Source organism: Triturus cristatus, chromosome 1_1, assembly GCF_964204655.1.
Source record: "Triturus cristatus chromosome 1_1, aTriCri1.1, whole genome shotgun sequence".
In the NCBI taxonomy this organism is placed as follows: Eukaryota; Metazoa; Chordata; class Amphibia; order Caudata; family Salamandridae; genus Triturus; species Triturus cristatus.
Window position 1 is genome coordinate 133,607,517 of NC_140579.1, and position 22,780 is coordinate 133,630,296.

The 22,780-nt window shown below is 44.4% G+C and overlaps 1 protein-coding gene across 1 annotated transcript in view; it reads right to left on the reverse strand.

The window, feature by feature from the left end:
• The window catches only part of LOC146869802 (uncharacterized), a 508,722-nt gene extending 486,590 nt beyond the window's left edge, over positions 1–22,132 (reverse strand). Inside the window, exon 1 of the mRNA XM_085640499.1 lies at positions 21,388–22,132. Coding sequence (XP_085496625.1) covers positions 21,388–21,457 — 70 coding nt within the window. The 5' untranslated portion in view covers positions 21,458–22,132. The remainder of the gene's footprint in view (positions 1–21,387) is intronic.
• Positions 22,133–22,780: the final 648 nt, after the last annotated feature.

Genomic DNA, 22,780 nt, shown 5'->3' on the forward strand with positions numbered 1-22,780 from the left:
AGAACTGGGTGCACCTCTGCTTCTCTCTCAGTACTGGGACACTAGTGCAAACTTTCCTGGTACAGGGGTATTACAAGAGCTCTGTGGGTGTGCCCACAGGGGTTCAGTGATGCGTGCAGCAGTCAGGGACATCTTAAAGATTTTGGGATCATCTTTCAATTAATGATCCAATTTGACCTTTTTCATGCCCTCTTTGGCCAAGTCACTCTAAATTCTTAATGGGTTTACATCGAATATTCTGGGATAGTGACGTGTATTTTCAATATTGTAACACAGCAGCAGATCACTAATGTTACTGCAAATAATCTCTGTGACACCCTCCCACTTCTCATATGTGCGGTTCTGTTTTGATCTAAAAGAAGCATTTTATGGATGATGCATGAAACATAAACACAACATTTCTATGCTAAATGTCTGGGGATACTTTTGAAAGGGCTGGTGAGCCCCAAAGCTTGTTTCTACCGCATTTGGGGGCCAATATCGGCGGACACCACCATCGGCACCTCCGCGAGGCACTGCGATCGCTGGGGTGGGACTCGGTCCCCCAGCAGCCTCTTCACCTGCATACGGCGCGAGAGGTGACGACACCCTCCTGGCGCCTTTATCACTGCGCCAGCACTCCCACAGCGCGGGACGTGCGCGGGCGAAGCACGAGCCAAGGGCGGGCCGGTCCTGCGCCCATCATCGCGAGGCAGGGCAGGGCCACCCCCCATGGCTTTTCTTGGACCCTCTCCGTGATACGCAGAGTGCATAACCAGCAGGTTGTACCAGCAAACTGAAAGTAGGAAAATCATTACCTGTTTAATCATAGGATTTATCACAGAGCCCCTATACGACTTTGCCGTGCCTGTGTCCCTGAAACAAACGAAGTCACAGAGGAGAGCAAGTTTTAATCAAACATACCTGGTGACCAGCATAGGGGCTACATGTGTAAAGAGATGGGCAGGAAAAAGGTGGTGGCTAGTAAGCAACTAGTGACTGATCCATTAAACACACCCAAGCGGCCCACCACCATTGACAGCTATCTGGCACGTGCTGTAACCAAAGAAATTGATATGACAGAGCGGCCCCTGCCGATTACCTCATTGGGTCGGGATGAAGGGTCCAATGAGAGGGGGTGCGCTACTAGTATAAATACCGTAACCACTGGCGAGGGTATGGCAAATGAACCAAGTAGAGCAAGCAAGAGTCGATAGTGCCCACAACGACCAGATCCCAATAACATCCAGAGGTGAACAGGGACCGCCGCTCATTACCCCGTAAGTGACATCTATAAGGACAGAAAGAGCCCGGACTAGAGTCCAAAAACCAGCTGCTAAACGGAAGCGAAAATCCCTGATCACCTCTTGAACCCCAGACAAGCTTATATTATTGGGAGAAGGCCCTGAAGACAACAATCAAATGGACTCACAAATTTGGGCATGCTTTTGGGATAAATTATCTACTGTTGTTAATAAAATAGTAAAGCCACTTATAGAAAGGTTGTGTAGGGTGGAGGACGAGATGAAAAAAGTTAATGAGGGTGTCGGATTTCAACAGGGTGAGAATAGTAGACAACTAAGCAAGGACCTGAGTGTAATCCCTAGTGGCCAGCCCACCAGTTTAGAGCGGGCCACTGGATCCAGACCAGATGAACCTAGACTAGATGTGGCAAGGACCAGTAATGTATCTAAACCCAGCAGTAGTGCCACAAGGGGTGGGCAGAGGATAGTACACCAGCAAGGTCCGAACCAACAACCTCGTAGCACTGAGAAGAGTTCACCCCCACAAGACCTAGTTACTATTAATCTACCACCTGCATGTTGTCCATATGTGGTAATTTTGGGTAATGTCCCGCCGCTCAAAGAAGGGTCTATGGAAACCACAGAATGCAAGGAGGGTAGGGTGGATTGGCCCATTGGCAAAAGATTATAGGGGCGATTATAGGGGTGATTGTGTTACAATCAATTTTAGAAGCCCCAGTAGTGCAGAAAGAATTCTTAAAAGATCAGGGATTATACCTGTCGAGTCCGCAACCCTGAACATACTCCCATTGGGTTATTTTTATCACCACATGAGGGATATTGACCGAGGCCATAAGGGCACCTTAAACTTTCAAACTGAGAGGCCCACCTAAAGTTTGTACCCTTATTTTGCCCCAGCTGTTGTAATGCCCAACAGATTTGAAGTACTGAGTCGGTCTAGATGACAATGAATGACTCAGTACTAAGCCAAGTGGTGCGGGGGGCTTTAAGGATCAGCAAGCTCTGCATGATATGGATGTTTCTAAGGTTAGCCATCATACGAGTCAACCTATGGTAGCCAATATATATATATATATATATATATATATATATATATATATATATATACACACAAGTACCAGGTGCATTCATCCACTTCCCAACAGGCGAGGAGAAAGCATACGGACACCGGATCGTGCTTCAGTGAGGTTTATTCAGAGTCAGCATCGGCGTGACATGCCATTACGCGTTTCGGCCAGCAGGTGGCCTTGATCACATAGAGTAACAGCCATACTGGACATCCTTATATATACAACACTGAGTGGTCACATGGTGAATGGTGTGAAACGACATAAAAGAAATCTGGATTATTCGTTTTTTTCCCCATTAGAAAACAGAAGTTATCACTTATCATGATACATTGTTGCGCAATTGTACAAATACATGAATATAAGTTATAAAGTGCAGATACTTGAAGTACAAAATCTAGCAAATTTAAAATGCAGATCGCAAGAGTTTCTGTGTGCAAAATACGCAATAAAGTGCACAATACAACTGGTCATATATATATATATATATATAGTGAGTATGCAGGACTCTACTACCGAAGGGTAATGATGACAACCCTAATGATTGTTTAACCCCTTCCCCGCTCATGACGGAGCCGCTCCGTCATGAGCCACGGTTGCCGTGTGCTCATGACGGAACGGTTCCGTCATGTTACGGCCGTTGGCGGCGCTGTTTCCCCGCCTGTGCGGGGGGACAACGCAAATGGGCGGAGTCATGACGGAACCGTTCCGTCATGAGCACAGCTCAACCGTGGCTCATGACGGAGCGGCTCCGTCATGAGCACAGCGCCACCGCGCTGCCCCCCCCCGCACCCCCCAGCACCGCGGCGGAATTCCCGCCGCGGCGAAAGGGTTAATGGTACCACAAGTAAATTGTATACAGACACTAAACAATAAAGGTTATGCTTTTGCTACCTGGAACGTGCACGGGCTGACAGGCAAGGCCCAAATAGCTGACTGGGCTACTTTTATCTCTAAATATGATATCATATGCCTACAAGAGACCTGGTGTGTCAACCCGATGCACGTTGAAGTGTACTCCTCCCTTTTCTTAGCGGCTATTAGATCACAAGCTGGCCGTGCAAAGGGGGGTTTACACATTCTTGTGTCCAACAAATGATCTGTTAATATCAAAAAGGTTGCAACAGTGGGTCCCCATGCACAATTGATATGGCTTAATAAAGAGAATGGGAAGGACTTGATAATTGTAAACTTTTATAATAATGTCTTCGATTCTTCAAGAGGTAACCTGGTAGCTTCCCTTGATCAGGGCTTAGAAAAATGATTGTTCCTAGTCAATACTGAGTATGTTATATTTTGGGCTAGAGATTTTAATCTAGCTGCATGTGGAGGACCTAATTCAATGCCCTGTGGTCGCCTAAATGTCGGTGAGGAAATTGACCATTTTGGCCATAATGACTATGGGGAAGCACTTAATCAAATGATCGCAAAACATGATTTACAACTCCTCAAGTGGGCAGTGACCATAATGGGTGTACCCAACATTTATAGGAAGGAATGCACAATCCACTATTGACCATGTATTGGTATCTGTTTTTGCTGTTGGTTTGTGTGGTACTCTTAATGTAGTTTCTTCCCAATTTAGCGATCACAACTTGTTACAATTATCCTTTTTCTTTTGGGGGGGAAAAAGACTGATGCTTATGATCTAGCACATCATATAAATATAGCTGGGACAAATGGGATAAGAATAAATAGGTCCGGTGTTGACCCATGTTTAATGATGAGGAAAATAGTGGATTCTAACCAAAAGGAAATGGCATACTGTCTACAGGAAGAAATTACACCAGTGTTATTGGCCAAATATTTCTCAACCATTACACAATCAATTAAGGCAATCCTCACTAAAACCCCCGGACCATCATGTAGTAAAAGGAAGGGGTGGTTTGATGGTGACTGTACTAAAGCCCTTAGGGACTTGAAGCATGCTCTTTCCAAATCACCACGAGAACTGTCCACCATTCAAACCCTACGTCGGGAGTATAAGATAGCTGTATACGCCCGGAACAAGATATTAAAGGAAGAGGCATGGGAAAATTTGACTATAGCGGGAAAAACCAAAATTAACAAACTCTTTTGGGGTGTAGTTATTGCCCCTTTTCTGAAGAACGATAACATCCCGGACTTTTGTTCCTTTGTCTCAACGGACAAATGGGTTAATCATTTTTCCGGAATTTTCAATAGTAATATGGTGCAGAGGACAATACAGGATGGTCTGGTAAGTGAAGGTAGAAACCTCCCCATTGTGGTAAATTTAAATTACCTAGACTTAATTTATGCGGTAAAATACAATACGAATAACTCAGTAAAAATAAGAGGCAGAATCCGTGGTATTCGAGGGTATAATAGGGAATTTATTCCTTACAAAGGAATGATGATAATGATGGTTCGAACCAGGCAATCGAGTTCCGTCACCACGAAGGTTCAGGAAGGGATCAGCAATACATTATTGACAGGTTATCATATTTATATTAAAGTGCATTACAGTAAAGACATATGCAGAAGGCGTTACAGTTGAGAAGAGAGATAAGAATACACATACGTAATGAAAAGGCGTTACAATAGGCGTATACTAGAAACGTCATTATGATGATGACACAAGTGGGTGGATCCATAAAAGAATCCTGCAAAGTCAGCAGAAATACATGGCAGAGATGCGCGCGCAGCCGCATGACGTGTGATTGACGTGTAACTAGAGGGTGAAGGGAACTTGACATTTAGCCCTACATGAGGAGACAGAAGTCTGGGATGTCAGGACAACCTAGTCCTAAATCATATCTAATATCTTGTGTTTAAGGAACTATATTATCTGGAAGGAAAGGTCTTCTCGGACAGATCCTATTCTATACTGACTGCTAGTGCGTGTACAAGCGTCTAAGTGTCTACATGAGATGCGAGGGGGCATGGGCCTACCATGGTAACGAAAGTCATGAATTACTTGCATGGAGACAGTAAGACCGGGCCCTTTGCTCTGCAGCTGGAAGGATGTTTACCTAAGCTACTAGACAGGAATGCATTTCTTGAAGAGCGGAGCAGATAACTTGAAGGCTGAATACAGTTTTGGCAGGCAACAGGCCGGGTTAGGCACCGTTAGCCGCGCAGGAAGTAAGACAAAGTTCATGGATACAGATGCAGGTCCAGGCTGGAGCATTCAGGGGCAGAAGCAGAAAAAGCTCGATGGCAGAATTCAGGGCCTACCTTGCCAGAGCTGGAAAACGTGAAAAGTATACCATATAAAGACGGTGGCCAGGCATATTTAGGAACGGAATATCTGACCCATTCATGGCAGATCTGAAAGAGGACATATTAACGTTGGACACAATTGTATTTGCGTCTTCATAGCTTGAAGTGGAGGGAACATACATGTACTTGTAGCATGTACATGGAGCCGTTGAGGTCTAGATAGGGGACACAATTGACCATAAAAATTCATATTCCCTCCTTGTCCCCTACGGACCCTCATGAAATATCGATCTTCAGGAATCCATCAATCTGTTCATGTAACATCATTTGCTCTTCTTTCTTCTTCCGGGATCTTGAATGAAAACTTGAACGTGGAATACACGATGTGGCACACAGGCCGCAAATCGCTGGTCCACATTGTAGACACAGGCAACAACTGAATACTATGAGAAAGCCAATACCTAGGAAGGATAGGACTTTCCATCCCCAGGCTGACAATATGCTCCAGAACCAACCGGACCATGTCCAGGTGCCTGGATTCTGATGTATCTGGTTTGCAATCTTGTGAAGACGAGTTATGGCTTTATATACGGATGGCGCGTTTTCTGGGATGAAAACACAGCAACTTGATCCGATGACCCTACAGGCTCCGCCCCTATCTGCTAGGATGGCGTCAAGGACAAGACGATTTTGAAGAACAACAATCCGTATCGCAGACTGCTCCTCTGTTAAGTTGCCTAGGGCAGAGGTAGTTTCATTCACTACTGCTTCAAGTGTTCTAGTTAATCTACGTATCAGTTTACTGTTTGAGACAACACCTATGTAAGGAAAGAGACCTTTATTGAAGTCTGTATATTGTTCCCATGCTGTTTCGGTGTAGTCAACAATCGGGATATCTCTCTGGGGTCTATGGTGTACTAGATTGGTATTTCTATGATAATCAGGAGGGGCTAGGAAAACAGGTGGCAAAAGGAATGCAATGTAACAGGTACCATCCCAGTCTGGAGGTAGGCGTATATATGCGGTATGACCACATATGAAGTAGGAATGACGGGAAGCTCTAAATGTAGACTTGCCTTTATCACTGAATTCGATCACAGTAGTACATTTACTATGACCCAGGTGTACTGAACCATTCTTTTTTATACAGAATTCACCTTTGACTGGTAATACGGACATAGCAGGCAAGACTAGTGTAGCTTCAGATTCAACATTCAGAATCATGAGGTTAAGTGTAAAATTACCTAATCCATATACTTCATTTTCTAGGTCAGTTCCTGTTCTTTTGGGAAGTCCCTCCTTGTTAGGATAACAGGCTTTAAGCAAAACTAAGTTCAGGTTTCCCCATACCCAGTTGCTCTGGTAAACTACAGTGTTTGAATCTAAAGAGTTAATCAAACTAAACCATGCTCCACAGGAACCATTGTGTGTAAATGGGTACGGAAAGAGAGGCAGAACTCCTTTGTATTTCTGATAGGGAGGGAGTCGGCCACATATCCAACAATTTGTAGCGTTGCTGGTCTGATGGGAAAGGTGTAACATACTAATGAATGTGTTGTTGCGCAGCGCAAATCTATAGGACAACTCATGTGGAGGTAGTTCACTAAAAGAATGTTCGGCAGTAACATTGTAAGCACGCTTGAAAATAGGATAGTACATGTGCAATAGTATACTTGCAGCAATAATAAAAAGACTTAGAAAAAACATAATCAACAATGTCACTATACAGTGACTATGAAGTGATTTACAGTATGCATGTTTATTGAGCTGTTTCTGTCTATTTCTCTCTCTAATTCGGTCTAGAGGATACATGTCAAAGACTTAATTCAACCGGTTCACCTTGGAGAGGACTTAAACAATCGAATTGTCTGACTTGCTAGACCTTAGTTTCAGTTTATAGTTTTGTGATTCGGTCTTTTCAACCAAGGGGAGTTTTGAATCAGTCTCTGGAAGGGGGCAGGGTTGAGAGTTCAGATCAGACGGTAGTCCATGAAATTTCTTGATATGACTCGAGTGTAACCAACCCTTGCGACCCTCGACCTTCACTGCTGTCCTCGTCGTTAGAAGAACCAGCTTTGGTTGTTGCCAGCGAGGCTCCAGCGGGCTCCTCCTGTCGAAGTTTCTGATGAGAACAAGGTCTCCAGGAACCACTTCATGGGGTTTTACCTCGGTGTTGTCGGGAAAGGCTGCAGCTACCTGTGAACGGCAAGATTGTAGTGCAGACATCAAGGAAGCAAGGTAATCTGTCAGCATATTACAATCAACATCAGTTATTTTACGAGGTATAGGCGTCCCCCACATATTTGGTGGCCTACCGAAGACCACCTCGTACGGGGATAGCCCGGTGCGAGAATGTGCTACCATTCTCATGTAAAAGAGTGCAACTGGTAAGGCTACTATCCAGTCGACACCTTTCTCTCTACAGATTTTGGAAAGTCGTATTTTCAGGGTCTGATTATGACGTTCCACGAGACCCGCTGCCTCGGGATGTCGGACACAGTGAAATTTCCATTGATAGCCTAACAAGAGTGAAATGTGTTTCATTAGCTCGGATGAGAACGGTTGGCCATTATCTGAGTACACGATACGGGGCAAACCATACCGTGGGAAGAGTTCACGAACTAATTGTTTGGCAGTAGTCGGGGCAGTGTAATCTGAGACGGGATATGCCTCTGTCCAACGGGAAAGAGCGCATACAACTACAAGGACGTATTTGAATCCTCGACATCGTTCCATCTGGATATAATCCATCTGGAGGACTTCAAAAGGGTGATCGGGAGGTTGGAATCCACCCTGCTCTACAGGTACGCCTTTACGTGGATTGAACTGACAACATATCATACAAGTTCGGACTTTCTGTTTGGCTGCAGCTCGTAAGTGTTTGTTGAACCAAATGTGTTGAATACTGTCTAACATAGCTTTTTCTCCTAGATGTGCTGGACTATGTATTGTGTTAATGATAACTTGAACCATTGAGTCGGGGAGAAACCATATAGATTTTCCCTTCGTCATCCATCCCTGATCTGTTTGGATCCCTCCTAATTCAATCCATTTCTTTATTTCCTCCGATGTAGCATGTGTCTGTATATCAATTACATCAAGGGCGGGATCCTTAACTGTCATGCAGTGTGTCGGCGTCGGAACTATTGTCTTTGTCAAGTCAGTTGCATGAGTCCGATTCTGTGCTGTTTGCTTAGCTGTTCGGTCTGCTAGGTCGTTACCTTGGGAAATAATATCGGTGACTTTTGTATGAGCTTTACACTTCATGATAGATATTGAAATAGGCAGATGTATTGCATCTAATAGAGCTTGAATGAGGGGACCGTGTTGAATGTTGGCACCGTGAGAAGTCAAATAACCTCTCTCTCGCCAAAGGACTCCGAAGTCGTGTACAACTCCGAATGCATAACGTGAATCTGTGTATATGTTAACTTTTCTATTCTTGGCTTGAATACAGGCTTGTGTCAGAGCAATAAGCTCTGCTGCTTGAGCTGATAATGTGTCAATACAATTTGTTTCAATGACTTCGGTGTCTGTCGTGACTGCATAAGCGGCCACTAACTTTCCTGTACTTGTTCTCATACATGAACCATCTACATAAAGTGTCAGGTCTGGGTCTGGTAATGGGACGTCTGTCAAGTCTTGTCTGGGTTTCGTCGTAATAGTGATGACTTCAATACAATCATGCGCCAGTGGGTCTGTTCCACTTAATGGCAAAAGTGTGGCAGGATTTAATGTACTACAACGTCTGATTTCTATGTGTGGCTGAAACAATGTGAGTTCGTAACCTGTCAGTCGTGCTATAGTCAAGTGTTGTGTCTGTGTCCGGTTCAAGAGAACCTCTACTGCGTGTGGTACTTGTACTGTCAATTGATGTCCTAATACTATGGAATCGCTTTGTCTGATCGCTAGAGCTGACGCTGCAACTGATTTCAGACACGCAGGAAGAGCTTGAGCTACGGGATCTAATGTGCTAGAAAAGTAAGCACATGGCTTGTGTGATCCTGCTTGTTCCTGAGTGAGTACTGACAAGGCAGTACCTTCACGTTCTGTAACAAAGAGTGTAAAAGGCTTACTGTAACATGGTGTCGCTAAAACAGGTGCTTGGCATAAAGCTTTCTTTAAGTCTTCAAAAGCTTGTGTATGTTCTGGAGTCCAAGGGAGGACAGTCGATGTCGCTGCCTCCTGGGTTGTCAACTGAATGAGTGGTTTTGCTAAAAATGCATATTGGGGAATCCACTGCCTGCAGTACGAAGTGAGGCCTATGAAGGCCCGTACCTCCTTTTGGGTCTTGGGTGGTGGCATGTTTACAATTAACTGGATGCGGTCAGATGTGAGCTGTCTCCCCCATTTGGACAGCAAGTGCCCTAGGTACACAACTTGCTGGGCACAAAATTGCAGCTTTGAAGGGGACACCTTGTGCCCCTTGTCGGCCAGAAAATGTAAAACCGTCAGTGATGCTTTTTCACATTCGGGTTCGCTTCGGGCGGTGATCAGCAGATCATCGACATACTGAAGCAGTGCAGTGTTGACTGGCATGTGGATACTGTCAAGTTGTCTTTTCAGTGCTTGGCTGTAGATGCTAGGACTTTCTGTAAATCCTTGAGGTGCGCGTGCGAATTTAAAACTTCGTCCATTTAAACTAAATCCGAACAAATATTGGCTTTCCGGATCGATTGGGACGCTGAAGAAGGCGTTCTTGAGGTCAATTACAGTAAAGAACGTTGCTTCTGAATCAATGGCTGTCAGTAATGAAGAGATATCTGGGACCACGGGATATTGTGGTATAATGCATTTATTCAATTCGCGCAGATCAATAACTAATCGATATACTGGGGGTGCTTTTGGATCAGTTCGTTTAAGAATCGGAATAATCGGAGAATTACATACATTGGAGTCGGTTTCTACAACCACTCCTTGTGCAATGAGCTCGTCAATGATTTTCAGTAAAGCTACTACAGCATCTGGAGGTAATTTGTATTGTCGCATTCGTGGTAATACCACTCCTGCTTTGAGTGTGACTCGATATGGTGTAATGTGCATACAACCTACATCAGTGGGGCCTTGTGCCCATAAATGTGCAGGTAGATTCTGTAACCGGTGATCCATGTCTCTAGACACGTAGTGACCTTTAAAGTCACGCAAAAATAGTCGTACTCCGTCCGGAGAACAACATATTATAGCTCCTAGAGCTTTCAATGTTTTAATACCTAACAAGTTTTCTGGGCAGGATTTTGTAAGCAATAGATCTGTAGTCCGTGTCAATGGACCGACTGTAAATGCAAGTGGTTGCGATACTTCGTTAATAGTAGGTTTTCCTGAAAAACCAAGGGAAATATTTTGTGAGCCTGAGAGGGGTGCCCCTGGGACTTCGTCGTGGCTTATAGTTGTTCTGCTTGCCCCTGTATCAAGTAGAAACTTTCTGTCTTTCCCTAATACTTGACTCTGTACATAAGGACCCTCTTGATCTACAGGAACCTCAATAAGGGGTAAGCCAACTTTCCTCTCTAGGCTGTTTCATGTGTATCGCTGATACTCTGGATAGTTATTTTGTGCATATTGGTACATCTGTTGCGTCGTGTTTTGTGTTGCGGCAATAGGCTGTGGCTGTGGTACCACTACGGTCTGTTGTGGAACCGGCATAGGCTGTACATGTTGGGGTGCTTGTTGTTGAATCTGATCCTGTCTAGGCGGACGTAGTCTCTCCTTGGTTTTACCCGTAGAGATATTATGTTTCAGAACTGCACAATCGTTTATATAATGACCTGGCTGTTTACAATAGTTGCATGTCCCTCTAACGGGAACCGCTGAATTACTGGACTGTGTCGCACCCTTCTTATGACCGTCAGCTGGAACTGACTGAGCGACGAGCATTTTCATTTTCGTATCTTTCATACGTCTTTGTTCGTGTTCTTGTTCTTCTCTAATTCTATTCTGGTGATACTGTAACATTTGTAACATTTGTGAAGGAGTGTTAGCTTGCCAAGTGCTCTCAACTTTCAATACTCTATTTTTAACCTGTGGCAGGGAATTCTCGACTAGTTTTGTTACAAAAAGATGTGGATATGAATCACTACTTGCTTTCAGGCCGCTATTAATACCAAAACATTTTTCAAATCGGGAATAAAAATCACTAGTGTCTTCATCGGGTTTCTGTTTGCAAGCTGAGATTGCTCCCCAATCTTCCTTTTTCGTAGTTAATAAACGTGGCAATACTTGTACTAATAATCCTGGTAATGCTTTAGTTTTGTCCCCAAGCCCTACGCCTGCAGTTCTGTTATTTTCTTCGGTTTCTAATGCGGTCCAATCAATCTTTTGGTCTCCCACTTCCCATTCTTTTTCTTTGAGTTTCTCGTAAATACCGGCAGGCAATAATACTTTCAATATTTTCATAATGTCAGGATAGGTATAGTCACCCATGAGTAACATGTCCTTTAGTTCACGGTGGAAACCTGCTGGATCTTTGTCATGGCTGGGCACTAATTTTTTCATTTCCAATAGTTCTATTTTAGTTATGGGCGTGTACACGAATACGCGTCTAAACGTATTATCATCATTTCTAACTGGGTGTACTTCGCGTAAGGGATTCTGTCTGTCTATGTAATACGTTTTTCTCTCCATGGGAGGAGCTGGATCATGTTCTGGACACAAAAAGGCACTATATCTATGTCGGTATTCTAGAATTACTTTAATTAGATCGGTACCTAGACCTCTCCATTTATTCAGGAGTAGTTCTATCAGTATATCAGGTAGGGGACCAGGATCGGAGTGTTGGCCTTTATATAATATAAGGAGATATTGTATCATGTATATACTAGCTAAACGCTGCTCATCTGGGGCGAGATTCAGAAACGTGTGTGCTAGCGCATCATCACTGTATTTTTCAGAACTGTCAGCCCATTGTACTGCTGACCTGGCTAATTCTTGTTCATCCATAGAATCGAGCACATGGTACCCCCTTCGTTCTCGAAGTAATTTATCAGTAGCCTGGAATAAGTGTTCAGGGGTCCTTGGATTTGAGATAACTGTTTGAAAAATTCTGTTACATTCTGGATGTATCGGACGTATTGGATTGTTAAAAGATCTTCCTTTTCCCACATAAGCTATCGCTTGTCTAGCTGGTAATTCTAATTGTCCTGTGTTTATGGCTGACTGTTCCTCCTCCTCTTCCTCTGATTCAGTTTTATCTGCTTCTAATCTTCTTTCATGTATTCGTTCTACTTCTTTTCTGATCTTTCGGTGCATGACTTCTATACACTTCTGTTTATCATGTTTTCCGTCTGTTATATTCTGACCCCATCTGGTAAGTACTTGCATTTCCTCCGAATCTACCTCAGGCCTATCTCTGTTTCTGATCAAGCAGGTTATGAAAAAGCGTAACAATAATTTTTGCATGTCTACTTTCTGGTATTCCATGGCTTCGGCAATACTTTCAGGACCTTGCCCTGTTTGGATAAAGCGGTATATTTTGTCTAGATGTTCAACCATTCCTGGTAACGTCATTAAATAGTTTGCAGCTCGTCGCAAACGTACTGAAGACAGCAACATTCTGTCGTGTTTTCCTGGCACTGGATCATATCTACAATCGGAAAGAGGCTCATTTAATATATTGTCATTAGCTCTTTGGGGTGTGCGTTGGTATGCTAAATCCCTATAAGTCAATCTAGTTGCTGGCGGTGGCGTGGAAAAACCTCCTGTCGCACCTCCTGAGGTGCCAAGTCCAAAAGGATTTGTTGGGTGTAGGGCAGAGAGTGTGGGTGCAGGAAGGACTGTAGAAACAGATGGAATGTTTAGAACGTGAGGAGGGGTTTGTTGCTGCGGAGGTGGGTGCAGCTGATCTTGGGGTTGAGCGTCGTTAACAGGTGGTGTGCGTTGCTGCGCACCATTAGCGTATTCGGGGGCTGCATCATCTAAATAGGAAGAAAGGAAAATGTCCTTTGCGGTCTTGGGATGTACTTTAATCGGGAGTAATGGAGGTGGCAGATCTTTTGGTACCTCCAGGGTGGCTTTAGGCAAACCCTCGGCCAGAAGAGGATACATACCATTCATAAGAGTGTTTCGTTGTCTGTCTACTTGTTCTGTTTTTACTCGGATACCTTCGCCAATTAAAATGTTTTCTCGGGCTTTTTCTGACTCTTCTCTACTTTTCTCTTCCTTTCTGAGCGCTTTCTCTGTGCGTCTATGCGATTCTTTACGCCATAGTTCAATGGCATCCTTCTGTGACTGTCTGGCTTTCTTTTTCCATAGTACTTCTTCTATTCTCATGATGCAATCTGCATCCCATGTTCCGGCAGCGGGCCATCTCTGACTCTCTGCTAAATCCTTGGTGTAGTCCACCCATAGATCAAGATATAATACGGCATCTAGGCCATGTTTATGGTACATAAAGTACCCTGGAGTGTCCCTAGGTGGGATGGGAACAGCTTCCTCGAGTATCCCTTTTCTAGTTTTTATCTGTCTTAATTTTGAAAATAACGGCATCTTGAACCTTGCTACTTAATTCTTACTCGGTCTTGAACACAATAATTACAATAAACACAATAATGAAGATCGAACAATCACTCATACCACGACATTTAAAACATATCAAAATTTTTTTTTTTTTAGAAACGAACAATAATAATTAGAATAAAACTAGTTAACTGCATAATACTAAATATACTGTATGTACTGCTAAACAGTACAGATACACTGCTAAAACAGTGCAGATCAGGTCTGTGTACCCAAACCCGTCTTGACCGGCACAAACTAATGTGCACGTCTAGATGCGTCCCCAGCAACGGTACTCACCGGGAAGCACGGAACGGAAGGCCTCGGAAGTCTGGACTGGACTAGACCAAACTGGACTCGACTCGACTCGTGATTTAGATACTTCGGAACTTCGGAATCTGGTGGGCCTCTATATACCTCGGATCTTGCTCTCTCAGCTAGGCTCTGGTCGGGATTCTCCGCACTCCTCACCGCCTCGTCTGGTTGTTGATCGCAGCCTCAGTCGCCCCCGTTGGCCTGAGGGAGATACAGGAAATCCTGCGGGTACGCGTAATTGTCCGTCCGGCTGTGGCAGGAGACCGGGTCTGCAACGCACCTCCGGCGCGTGGGGTGTGAGAGGTGTCCCTATTCGGGCGCCAATTATGTGGTAAATTGAAATTACCTAGACTTAATTTATGCGGTAAAATACAATACGAATAACTCAGTAAAAATAAGAGGCAGAATCCGTGGTATTCGAGGGTATAATAGGGAATTTATTCCTTACAAAGGAATGATGATAATGATGGTTCGAACCAGGCAATCGAGTTCCGTCACCACGAAGGTTCAGGAAGGGATCAGCAATACATTATTGACAGGTTATCATATTTATATTAAAGTGCATTACAGTAAAGACATATGCAGAAGGCGTTACAGTTGAGAAGAGAGATAAGAATACACATACGTAATGAAAAGGCGTTTCAATAGGCGTATACTAGAAACGTCATTATGATGATGACACAAGTGGGTGGATCCATAAAAGAATCCTGCAAAGTCAGCAGAAATACATGGCAGAGATGCGCGCGCAGCCGCATGACGTGTGATTGACGTGTAACTAGAGGGTGAAGGGAACTTGACATTTAGCCCTACATGAGGAGACAGAAGTCTGGGATGTCAGGACAACCTAGTCCTAAATCATATCTAATATCTTGTGTTTAAGGAACTATATTATCTGGAAGGAAAGGTCTTCTCGGACAGATCCTATTCTATACTGACTGCTAGTGCGTGTACAAGCGTCTAAGTGTCTACATGAGATGCGAGGGGGCATGGGCCTACCATGGTAACGAAAGTCATGAATTACTTGCATGGAGACAGTAAGACCGGGCCCTTTGCTCTGCAGCTGGAAGGATGTTTACCTAAGCTACTAGACAGGAATGCATTTCTTGAAGAGCGGAGCAGATAACTTGAAGGCTGAATACAGTTTTGGCAGGCAACAGGCCGGGTTAGGCACCGTTAGCCGCGCAGGAAGTAAGACAAAGTTCATGGATACAGATGCAGTTCCAGGCTGGAGCATTCAGGGGCAGAAGCAGAAAAAGCTCGATGGCAGAATTCAGGGCCTACCTTGCCAGAGCTGGAAAACGTGAAAAGTATACCATATAAAGACGGTGGCCAGGCATATTTAGGAACGGAATATCTGACCCATTCATGGCAGATCTGAAAGAGGACATATTAACGTTGGACACAATTGTATTTGCGTCTTCATAGCTTGAAGTGGAGGGAACATACATGTACTTGTAGCATGTACATGGACCCGTTGGGGTCTAGATAGGGGACACAATTGACCATAAAAATTCATATTTCCTCACCATGATTATTTCCAATGAGGAAGTCATTCAGGCAAACCATGTGAGTGCCGGGCTCCTGGGCCGGATGGCTTCCCAGTAGACGTTTTTAAATCAGCACCTACCTTATGGGGACCCATCCTAACTAGGGTGTTTAATATGTCAACTATAGATAGAATACCAGAGACATGGGGAGAATCAATTTTCATACCAATATTCAAAAAGAGGAATAAAGAGGATCCCAAAAACTATCGACCGATCTCACTCCTTGATACATCTATGAAAGTGATGAGTAGGGTCTTGTTGATAAGATTAGAGGAATGGGCAACTGAATACTCACTTTTAACACCGGTACAGTATGTGTTCAGAAAGCAAATAGGGACTATCGAGCAATGTACAAATTTAGCGCTGCTTAACGGCAAATACACCAGGGCAAAGGCAGCTTTCTTATACCTTTGCTTTGCCGATTTAAGCAGTGCTTTTGACTTGGTGGATCATGATTTGCTCTGGACAACCCTAATTTCAATGGGAGCACCTAGGGCGATTGTAGGGTTTCTTTCCCGGCGGTACGAGAAGTTATTTAGTCAGGTCCATTTTGGCCCCCAATGAGAATGTACACCCAAATTTAGAGTGGGGCGGTGGATAAGACAAGGTTGTGTCCTTGCACCAATTTTATTTTCTCTATTCATTAATGGAAAAGATAAACACCTACAGACAATACAGGCAGACGCCCCTTTGGTGGCAGGTCGTCCGATACCTGTCTTACTATATGCAGACGATGCCGTATTGTTAGCAAGAATCGCAATAGGCTTACAGAGACTCATGGACGCATTCTCTACCTTTATGGTACAGAAGAAAATGGTTATAAATAAGTCCAAAACATATACTATGATCCGTGGGCCTAAACTTAAACCGCTCAAAAAGATTTTTATTGAAAAACGCGCTATCCAAACTGTCACTTCCTTTTGTTATTTAGGTATTCTTTTTACGGATAATGGCTCTTGGTCTCAACATGTTACTAATATTAGAGCCAAAATGAACAGGGCATCCCAGGGAATTTTGAAATTTTCTTCCAAACTAGGGAATCGGCCAACTTATGAGATGGTATCTTTGTATAAAGCCAAAGGTGCAAGCACAGCCCTTTATGGGGCAGGGCTGTGGGGTTATACAAATAATAATAAGGTCTTGCAAATACAAGAAAACCTCTTCCTGAAACGCTTGCTATATTTACCATCATCAGCTTCTAATACCATTGTACATTGTGAGGCGGGTCTTCAGTTTATTGAAGACCTGTTATTGGGACAACCATTAGTATTCTGGGACTCAGTATGGAAAAGGGAAGAAACTGCTTTCACAAAAGAAATTATTTTAGATTGCCTTAAATTGCATGCTGCACTTAAAATACCATGGTTGTCATATATTAATTCCGCCTTGGAAAACGTGTATAAGGTAACAAGATGGTCAGAAACTTCTAAGACACTGATATATACAAAGAAAGAGATTAAAAATACCCTCCGAGAATTTAGGCTGGACATGAGATCTAAGGCGGAAAAGGACAAATCTATTGTTGTACAGTATATTTCAAATAGCATAGAGGCAAGCACAAAAAATTATCTGTCATATGTGACCTATGCCCATCATTTATTTGTGCTAATTAGATTAAGATGTGGCATTGCTCATTATCCTATAGCCTTCCCTACTATGCGGATTCATCCGCCTGAAGATATGCTATGTCCATATGACAACAGGAGTAAGCAGAGTACAATGCATTTTCTGCTATTTTCTACATTTTATAAGAATTTTAGATGTTTTTACTTGAAGCCTCTTTTCCTTAGCCATCACATCAGGTCACACAAAGAAGCAGTGAAATTCTTGGTGACATTGGGTGATCCCCTGACTTGTTACTGTGTTGCCCTGTTTATCCTGAAAGCTATTAAAATGAGAAAAACGTTGAGTATCTAGCAGAAAGGAAATTACATGATTTAAGGAATTTTAGAATATTAGAAATAGAATTTTAAGTGTGATCACTATGGCTTGATGTTTGGTAATGTACTAAAATGAATTTGGATGTACGGTTTTAATGTAAGAAATGAAAAGATTTTACCAATTGAATTGTATTTATATGCTATATATGTTTATTGTTTGTATGATGTACTTTTATGACTATCTTTTGATAGACGAATAAAGATTAAACGAACGAACGACTCACATCACCCACGTTAAAAATAAATGAAAGGAAAAAAGTATTTAAAATAATCTGTTTAAGAATTATTCGAGATTACTAGGGCTAGACTCTCGCAGAACCGAGCTGGGTCTATCAGGGGGCCACTGAAAGGCTGAGGCCCCGGGACCGAAGCCCACTTTTCCCATGCCTTTAAATGTCTCTGGCAGCAGTTCAGTACAGAGGTGCACCGCTGGTTCTGTCTCAGCGCTGGGACACCAGTGCAATCAGAGGTACATTTTATTCGCAGGGTGGGTTATTAATTTAAAGACCAGAGCACAGTGAACATCAGACTTGAATTAATTTGCGAGGCATTAGGAATACATCAGTAATGATAGAGCCCTGTATGATGCGTCACGATAAATGTACAGGCTAAGATGTATAGACATCTCAGTGCTAGAGGCACGTTGTGCAGGTGACGATGCATATATGGCTCAGAGGCAGGCCCGGTTGTAGCGGATGGGCCGGGTGGGCCAGGCCCACCCAAACATGAGCCTGGCCCACCCAAACGGGAGCCTTGGCCCTCGCAGTGAGGGCTTTAAGGCAGGTGCACAACGGCATTAGGCTCAAAGGGCTGTCTGTGTGTGTGTGCGCCCGGGCTGAGACAGCTTCCCGGGCGCACACACACACAGACAGTTTTTGAGATTATCGCAGCCGCCCCCGAGTACTTCACAGGTCTTTAAAAGACCATTTACATGTTAACGAGGCTTTGTTTATTTTTTCACCCCTTCATCTCCACATGGTGAAAGGGACAAATCCCTTCTTTGACAAGGGTAACCTTTGCCTACTGTCCTGCTGCATGGATATTTCTTTTTCTATGCAGCGCAGGAGAAAAGAAGTTTGTTCATTCCTATTCACCTTTCCTGACCTCTGCAGCAGCCTATCACATCAGGCTGTGACACAAAGTTTGACTAATGGAGTAGTAGGTAAGAGAATGTGTTGCTATGTGTTTTTTCTTTTAAAAATCTGCACAGGCCCAGCAGGACACATACTTGGTGTGCGCTTCATTTAAACAGTTTTTATCATTATCATGGCCGATGCAGGACAACAATAAGACAATAAAAGATGCCCAGATAACACTGGTGATTAATGATCCTGCTGGAGGGCAATCATTTGTCTGTTAGTAGTTTTTAAATGCAGATGAACTGTATTTTATGTGGAAGCTCAGTGGGTTACTGCCTTTGTCACAGAGATCCTTGTGTTACTTGCAGTTCAGAAGTTACAATCCTAACATAGGACAGTGACCTATGAACTGTCATCAAAGAGCTGCATACAACCATGAATGGTATAGTTAGAACTTCGCTTTCTTTTTTTGTGATATAGTTAGAACTTCCTAAGTCTTTCATCATTCTAATGTTGCTACAATGAGTATGTTTGGGCAGAGATACATTTTTATCAGTAAAGCTGACCCCCATGGAATAGTCTTTAAATCCTAAGGTTGTGTTTCCCCAGACCAAACCCTCTCAAAATATACTGCCCACCAGTATGGATGACATGTGATTCATACACCTTGTAATCCTCATTGGTTTATGTGACATTACCTGTAGACTGATTTACATACTTGTATGATTCATTGTCTCTGTATAAAGACACACACTACACTGATATGAGTAGCGCTATACAACAAATGAAATGCATATGAGAGAGGGGCTACGGAGCGATGAGGGGCACTGTTGGAGGGTGACAGCAGGGCTCGCACGCGGGTGGACAGCGTCCCCCCACTTATTTTACAGAGAGCTCAATAACTGGAGCAAATGGAGCCACACATGCACTCTTTGGCCTCTCTGGGGCGAGATCGGAGCTCATTCAGAACACTGCTCACATGCTGGCTTCTCTGATGCAAGCGCATCTAAGGGGTGAGCGAGGGGAGGCAATGAGTCTGATGGTGCAAGCCACCTTTCGTGACGTCACTTCCTGTTGTGACTTCAGCGTCCCCCCACTTCTTTTATTAGGACTTGTGCCCTGGGTGAGTTTGGGAATCTGAGGAAGAGGTCATGGGGTGGAGGGGGAGCTACGGAGAGATGAGGGCCACTGGTGGAGGGTGGCAGTGAGGGAATCCGAGGAGGAGGTCATGAGGGGGAGGGGCTATGGGGAGATGAGGGGCACTTGTGGCATGTGGCAGTGAGGGAATCCGAGGAAGAGGTCAATAGTGGGGGTCATGGAGGGATGAGGGGCACTGTTGGAAGGTGGTAGTAAAGGTATTTACGGAGAAAGAGGTTATTGGTGTGGCGCCAAAAAAGACTTTCGCATCAGCGCAAAAGCTGGCCCTGTCATGGCCTTTCTGTTTTTGTTTATTTAATTAGCAGTCGGGTCATAAGGGCTACTGTGGAACATACTTTAAAGTGCATGCTAATTATATTTACTGCTATATTCAATGTTTGAAGGTGATTTTACTAATGTTTTTACCGGGAAAAAGGAAAGTGGAGCCCGATGGTGCCTGATATGGGGCTGGGGCCCAAGGTCAGGTGTGAGAGAAGGTGCACTGGCGAGGAGTAGTGGATAATCAAGCCTGTAAGGGAGTGCGTTGCAGAGTCCGGGGTCAGGTGGAGGTAGTAATGAAGAGGGATTCTCCCTGAAGGCTCGCACAGAGGGAGCCTGTGAGGGAGGGCGTTGCAGAGTCCGGGGTCAGGTGGAGGTAGTAATGAAGAGGGATTCTCCCTGAAGGCTGGCACAGAGGGAGCCCGAGAAGTGTCACTTGCCTGATACTCCCACCTCAGAAACCTCCTCTTCCCATCAAAGGAACATTACATGGAAAAAACTGTTTTTGAGAGTGATAAATTTAGAAAGAGATTTGGAAAAGAGTGCGTTTTACTGGGCCTTGTAAGACTAAGAAGAGATAAAGGAGGGCCCTGAAGCAGGCCTGCCCAGACATATATGCGACAAATCGAGCCCGCAGTGGCCCACCCAAATGCACCCCTGGCCCACCCAAATAAAAATTCCTGGAGCCGGGCCTGCTCAGAGGTGCCTCATAAGAGCCCCAAGTCAGAGCCATGAATGATGAAGATGACAATAAAGGTGCATTAACTGATATCCCCTCCCCCCGCCCCCCCCCCCGGTCTGCGGTGTTGAATGAATTTACCAGACCCCTCTAACATCGTGTTTCATTAATGACATCACTGAGTGAAACAAACACGCGTGACTGTGGGCCATTTAAAAGTCTGCGGACTTTCTATTCATTCTTTAGCTTTCCGTTTCATCGAAGTACATTACACACTTGTAAAGTATATGTGAAGCTGCCCCGGTACCGGTCACTGATTAGTACCCCTCCCGGGTCAGACATCCCCGGCCGTCTGTTGCCATGACAGCCTCCCCCCGCGTCAAACACAGCTCGGTACAGCTCCTCCCCCCCCCCCCTCGTCACTCACCTGCACGGACCGGCTGCAGCCAGAGTCCCCCCAGCAGGAGCAGCAGGAACGGAAGGTGGGGGGCAGCCATTGCGAGGGGTGCCGGTACTCAGGGCGAGTGGTGTGTCCCTGAAATATCAAACGTGGGGGATGTGTACTCAGCCCACCTGACGTCCCACTTCTGAGAGAGCGTGAGGCGCAGGCACCAATCAGAACACAGAGTGCGCGTCTACCTGGAGGTTGTGAGAAGGAAAGTGAAAGTGAAGCCGGGTATGGTTGTAGCAGGGAGTGGCAATGTGTATTTACGTACTTGCAGTTTTAATAAAGCGCGAGCTTGACCCAAAGTTACTGGAGCGCTTCACACGAGCACCAGTCGCATTACACGACTTACTCGTGTTTGGGGGGGGAGGTATCAAATGGTTAGAACTTTGAGCAGAGTCACAGGATGCAGCGTCAACAACGAAACCCGAACCTGGTTCCTCTGTTCCAAAGTCAGCAGCTCTGTCCGTTAGTCCACAGTTTCTCTTTGTTGCTTGTGGGTGAGGGACATGAAGTCAGATATTTAAAAGAGCGACAACTTTAAAGGGATCAGAGTATAAACCAGCCTAGGAAGGTGCAGCGGGCTCAGGAAGAGAGTGACCCTGGTGACGTCTGTGAAGGGTGAACACATGTGAAAAGGGGATTACGCGCTCCCCGAGAGCGTTGCTGCGACGTTTCCCAGTGTGACGTGCTCCTCCACTCCAGGTTTTTAGGTCTCGTATAGAGCAGCGCATGCGCTGCCTCTACGAGGCATCAAGTAATTAGTATTAAGGGTGAAACTCCACCCATTTCGTTTTTTTCGTTTTGTCCCTTGCCATTGGTTTAAATCTCGCATTGTTCTTTTTACCTCGCTCATTATTGGCTGGTGGGCCGATGCGTCACTTCCGTTTTGTTCCGTTTTCGGAGGAAGCAGCATCGACCAACTACAGTTCCCTGACGCTGCAGGGCAGTATCTTTCAGTGTAGGGACTACTTTGTTGTTGCCTGTTTTCTTTACTGAGTTATGGCTTCACTATGAAAGCTGTGGGATTCCTGACGTAATAATAGGTCACATTAAAACCCCAATAGTGCGGTTCAATTAGTTTCAGGTGTGATATTATGACACTACTCAGACATTTCACCTTCGGAATGGGGAATTATCCCTGGGTTACTGCACAGATTTCTGCAGCTTTTTCCACGTTCTGTGCCATGTTTTTTCTCCGTCGCAATTTGTTTGCCTAAAAAATTGCGAGGGTGCAGTAGAGCTCGTGTCTCGCAATCCGGAATAAGGAAAAAACTCCCATTTCCAACTAGAAGGGGGTTTTCGAGAATCTCGGAATGAAGTCCTGATAAAGCAAAATATGGTTACAAAATCCATAAACTTACTTTTCACAAAG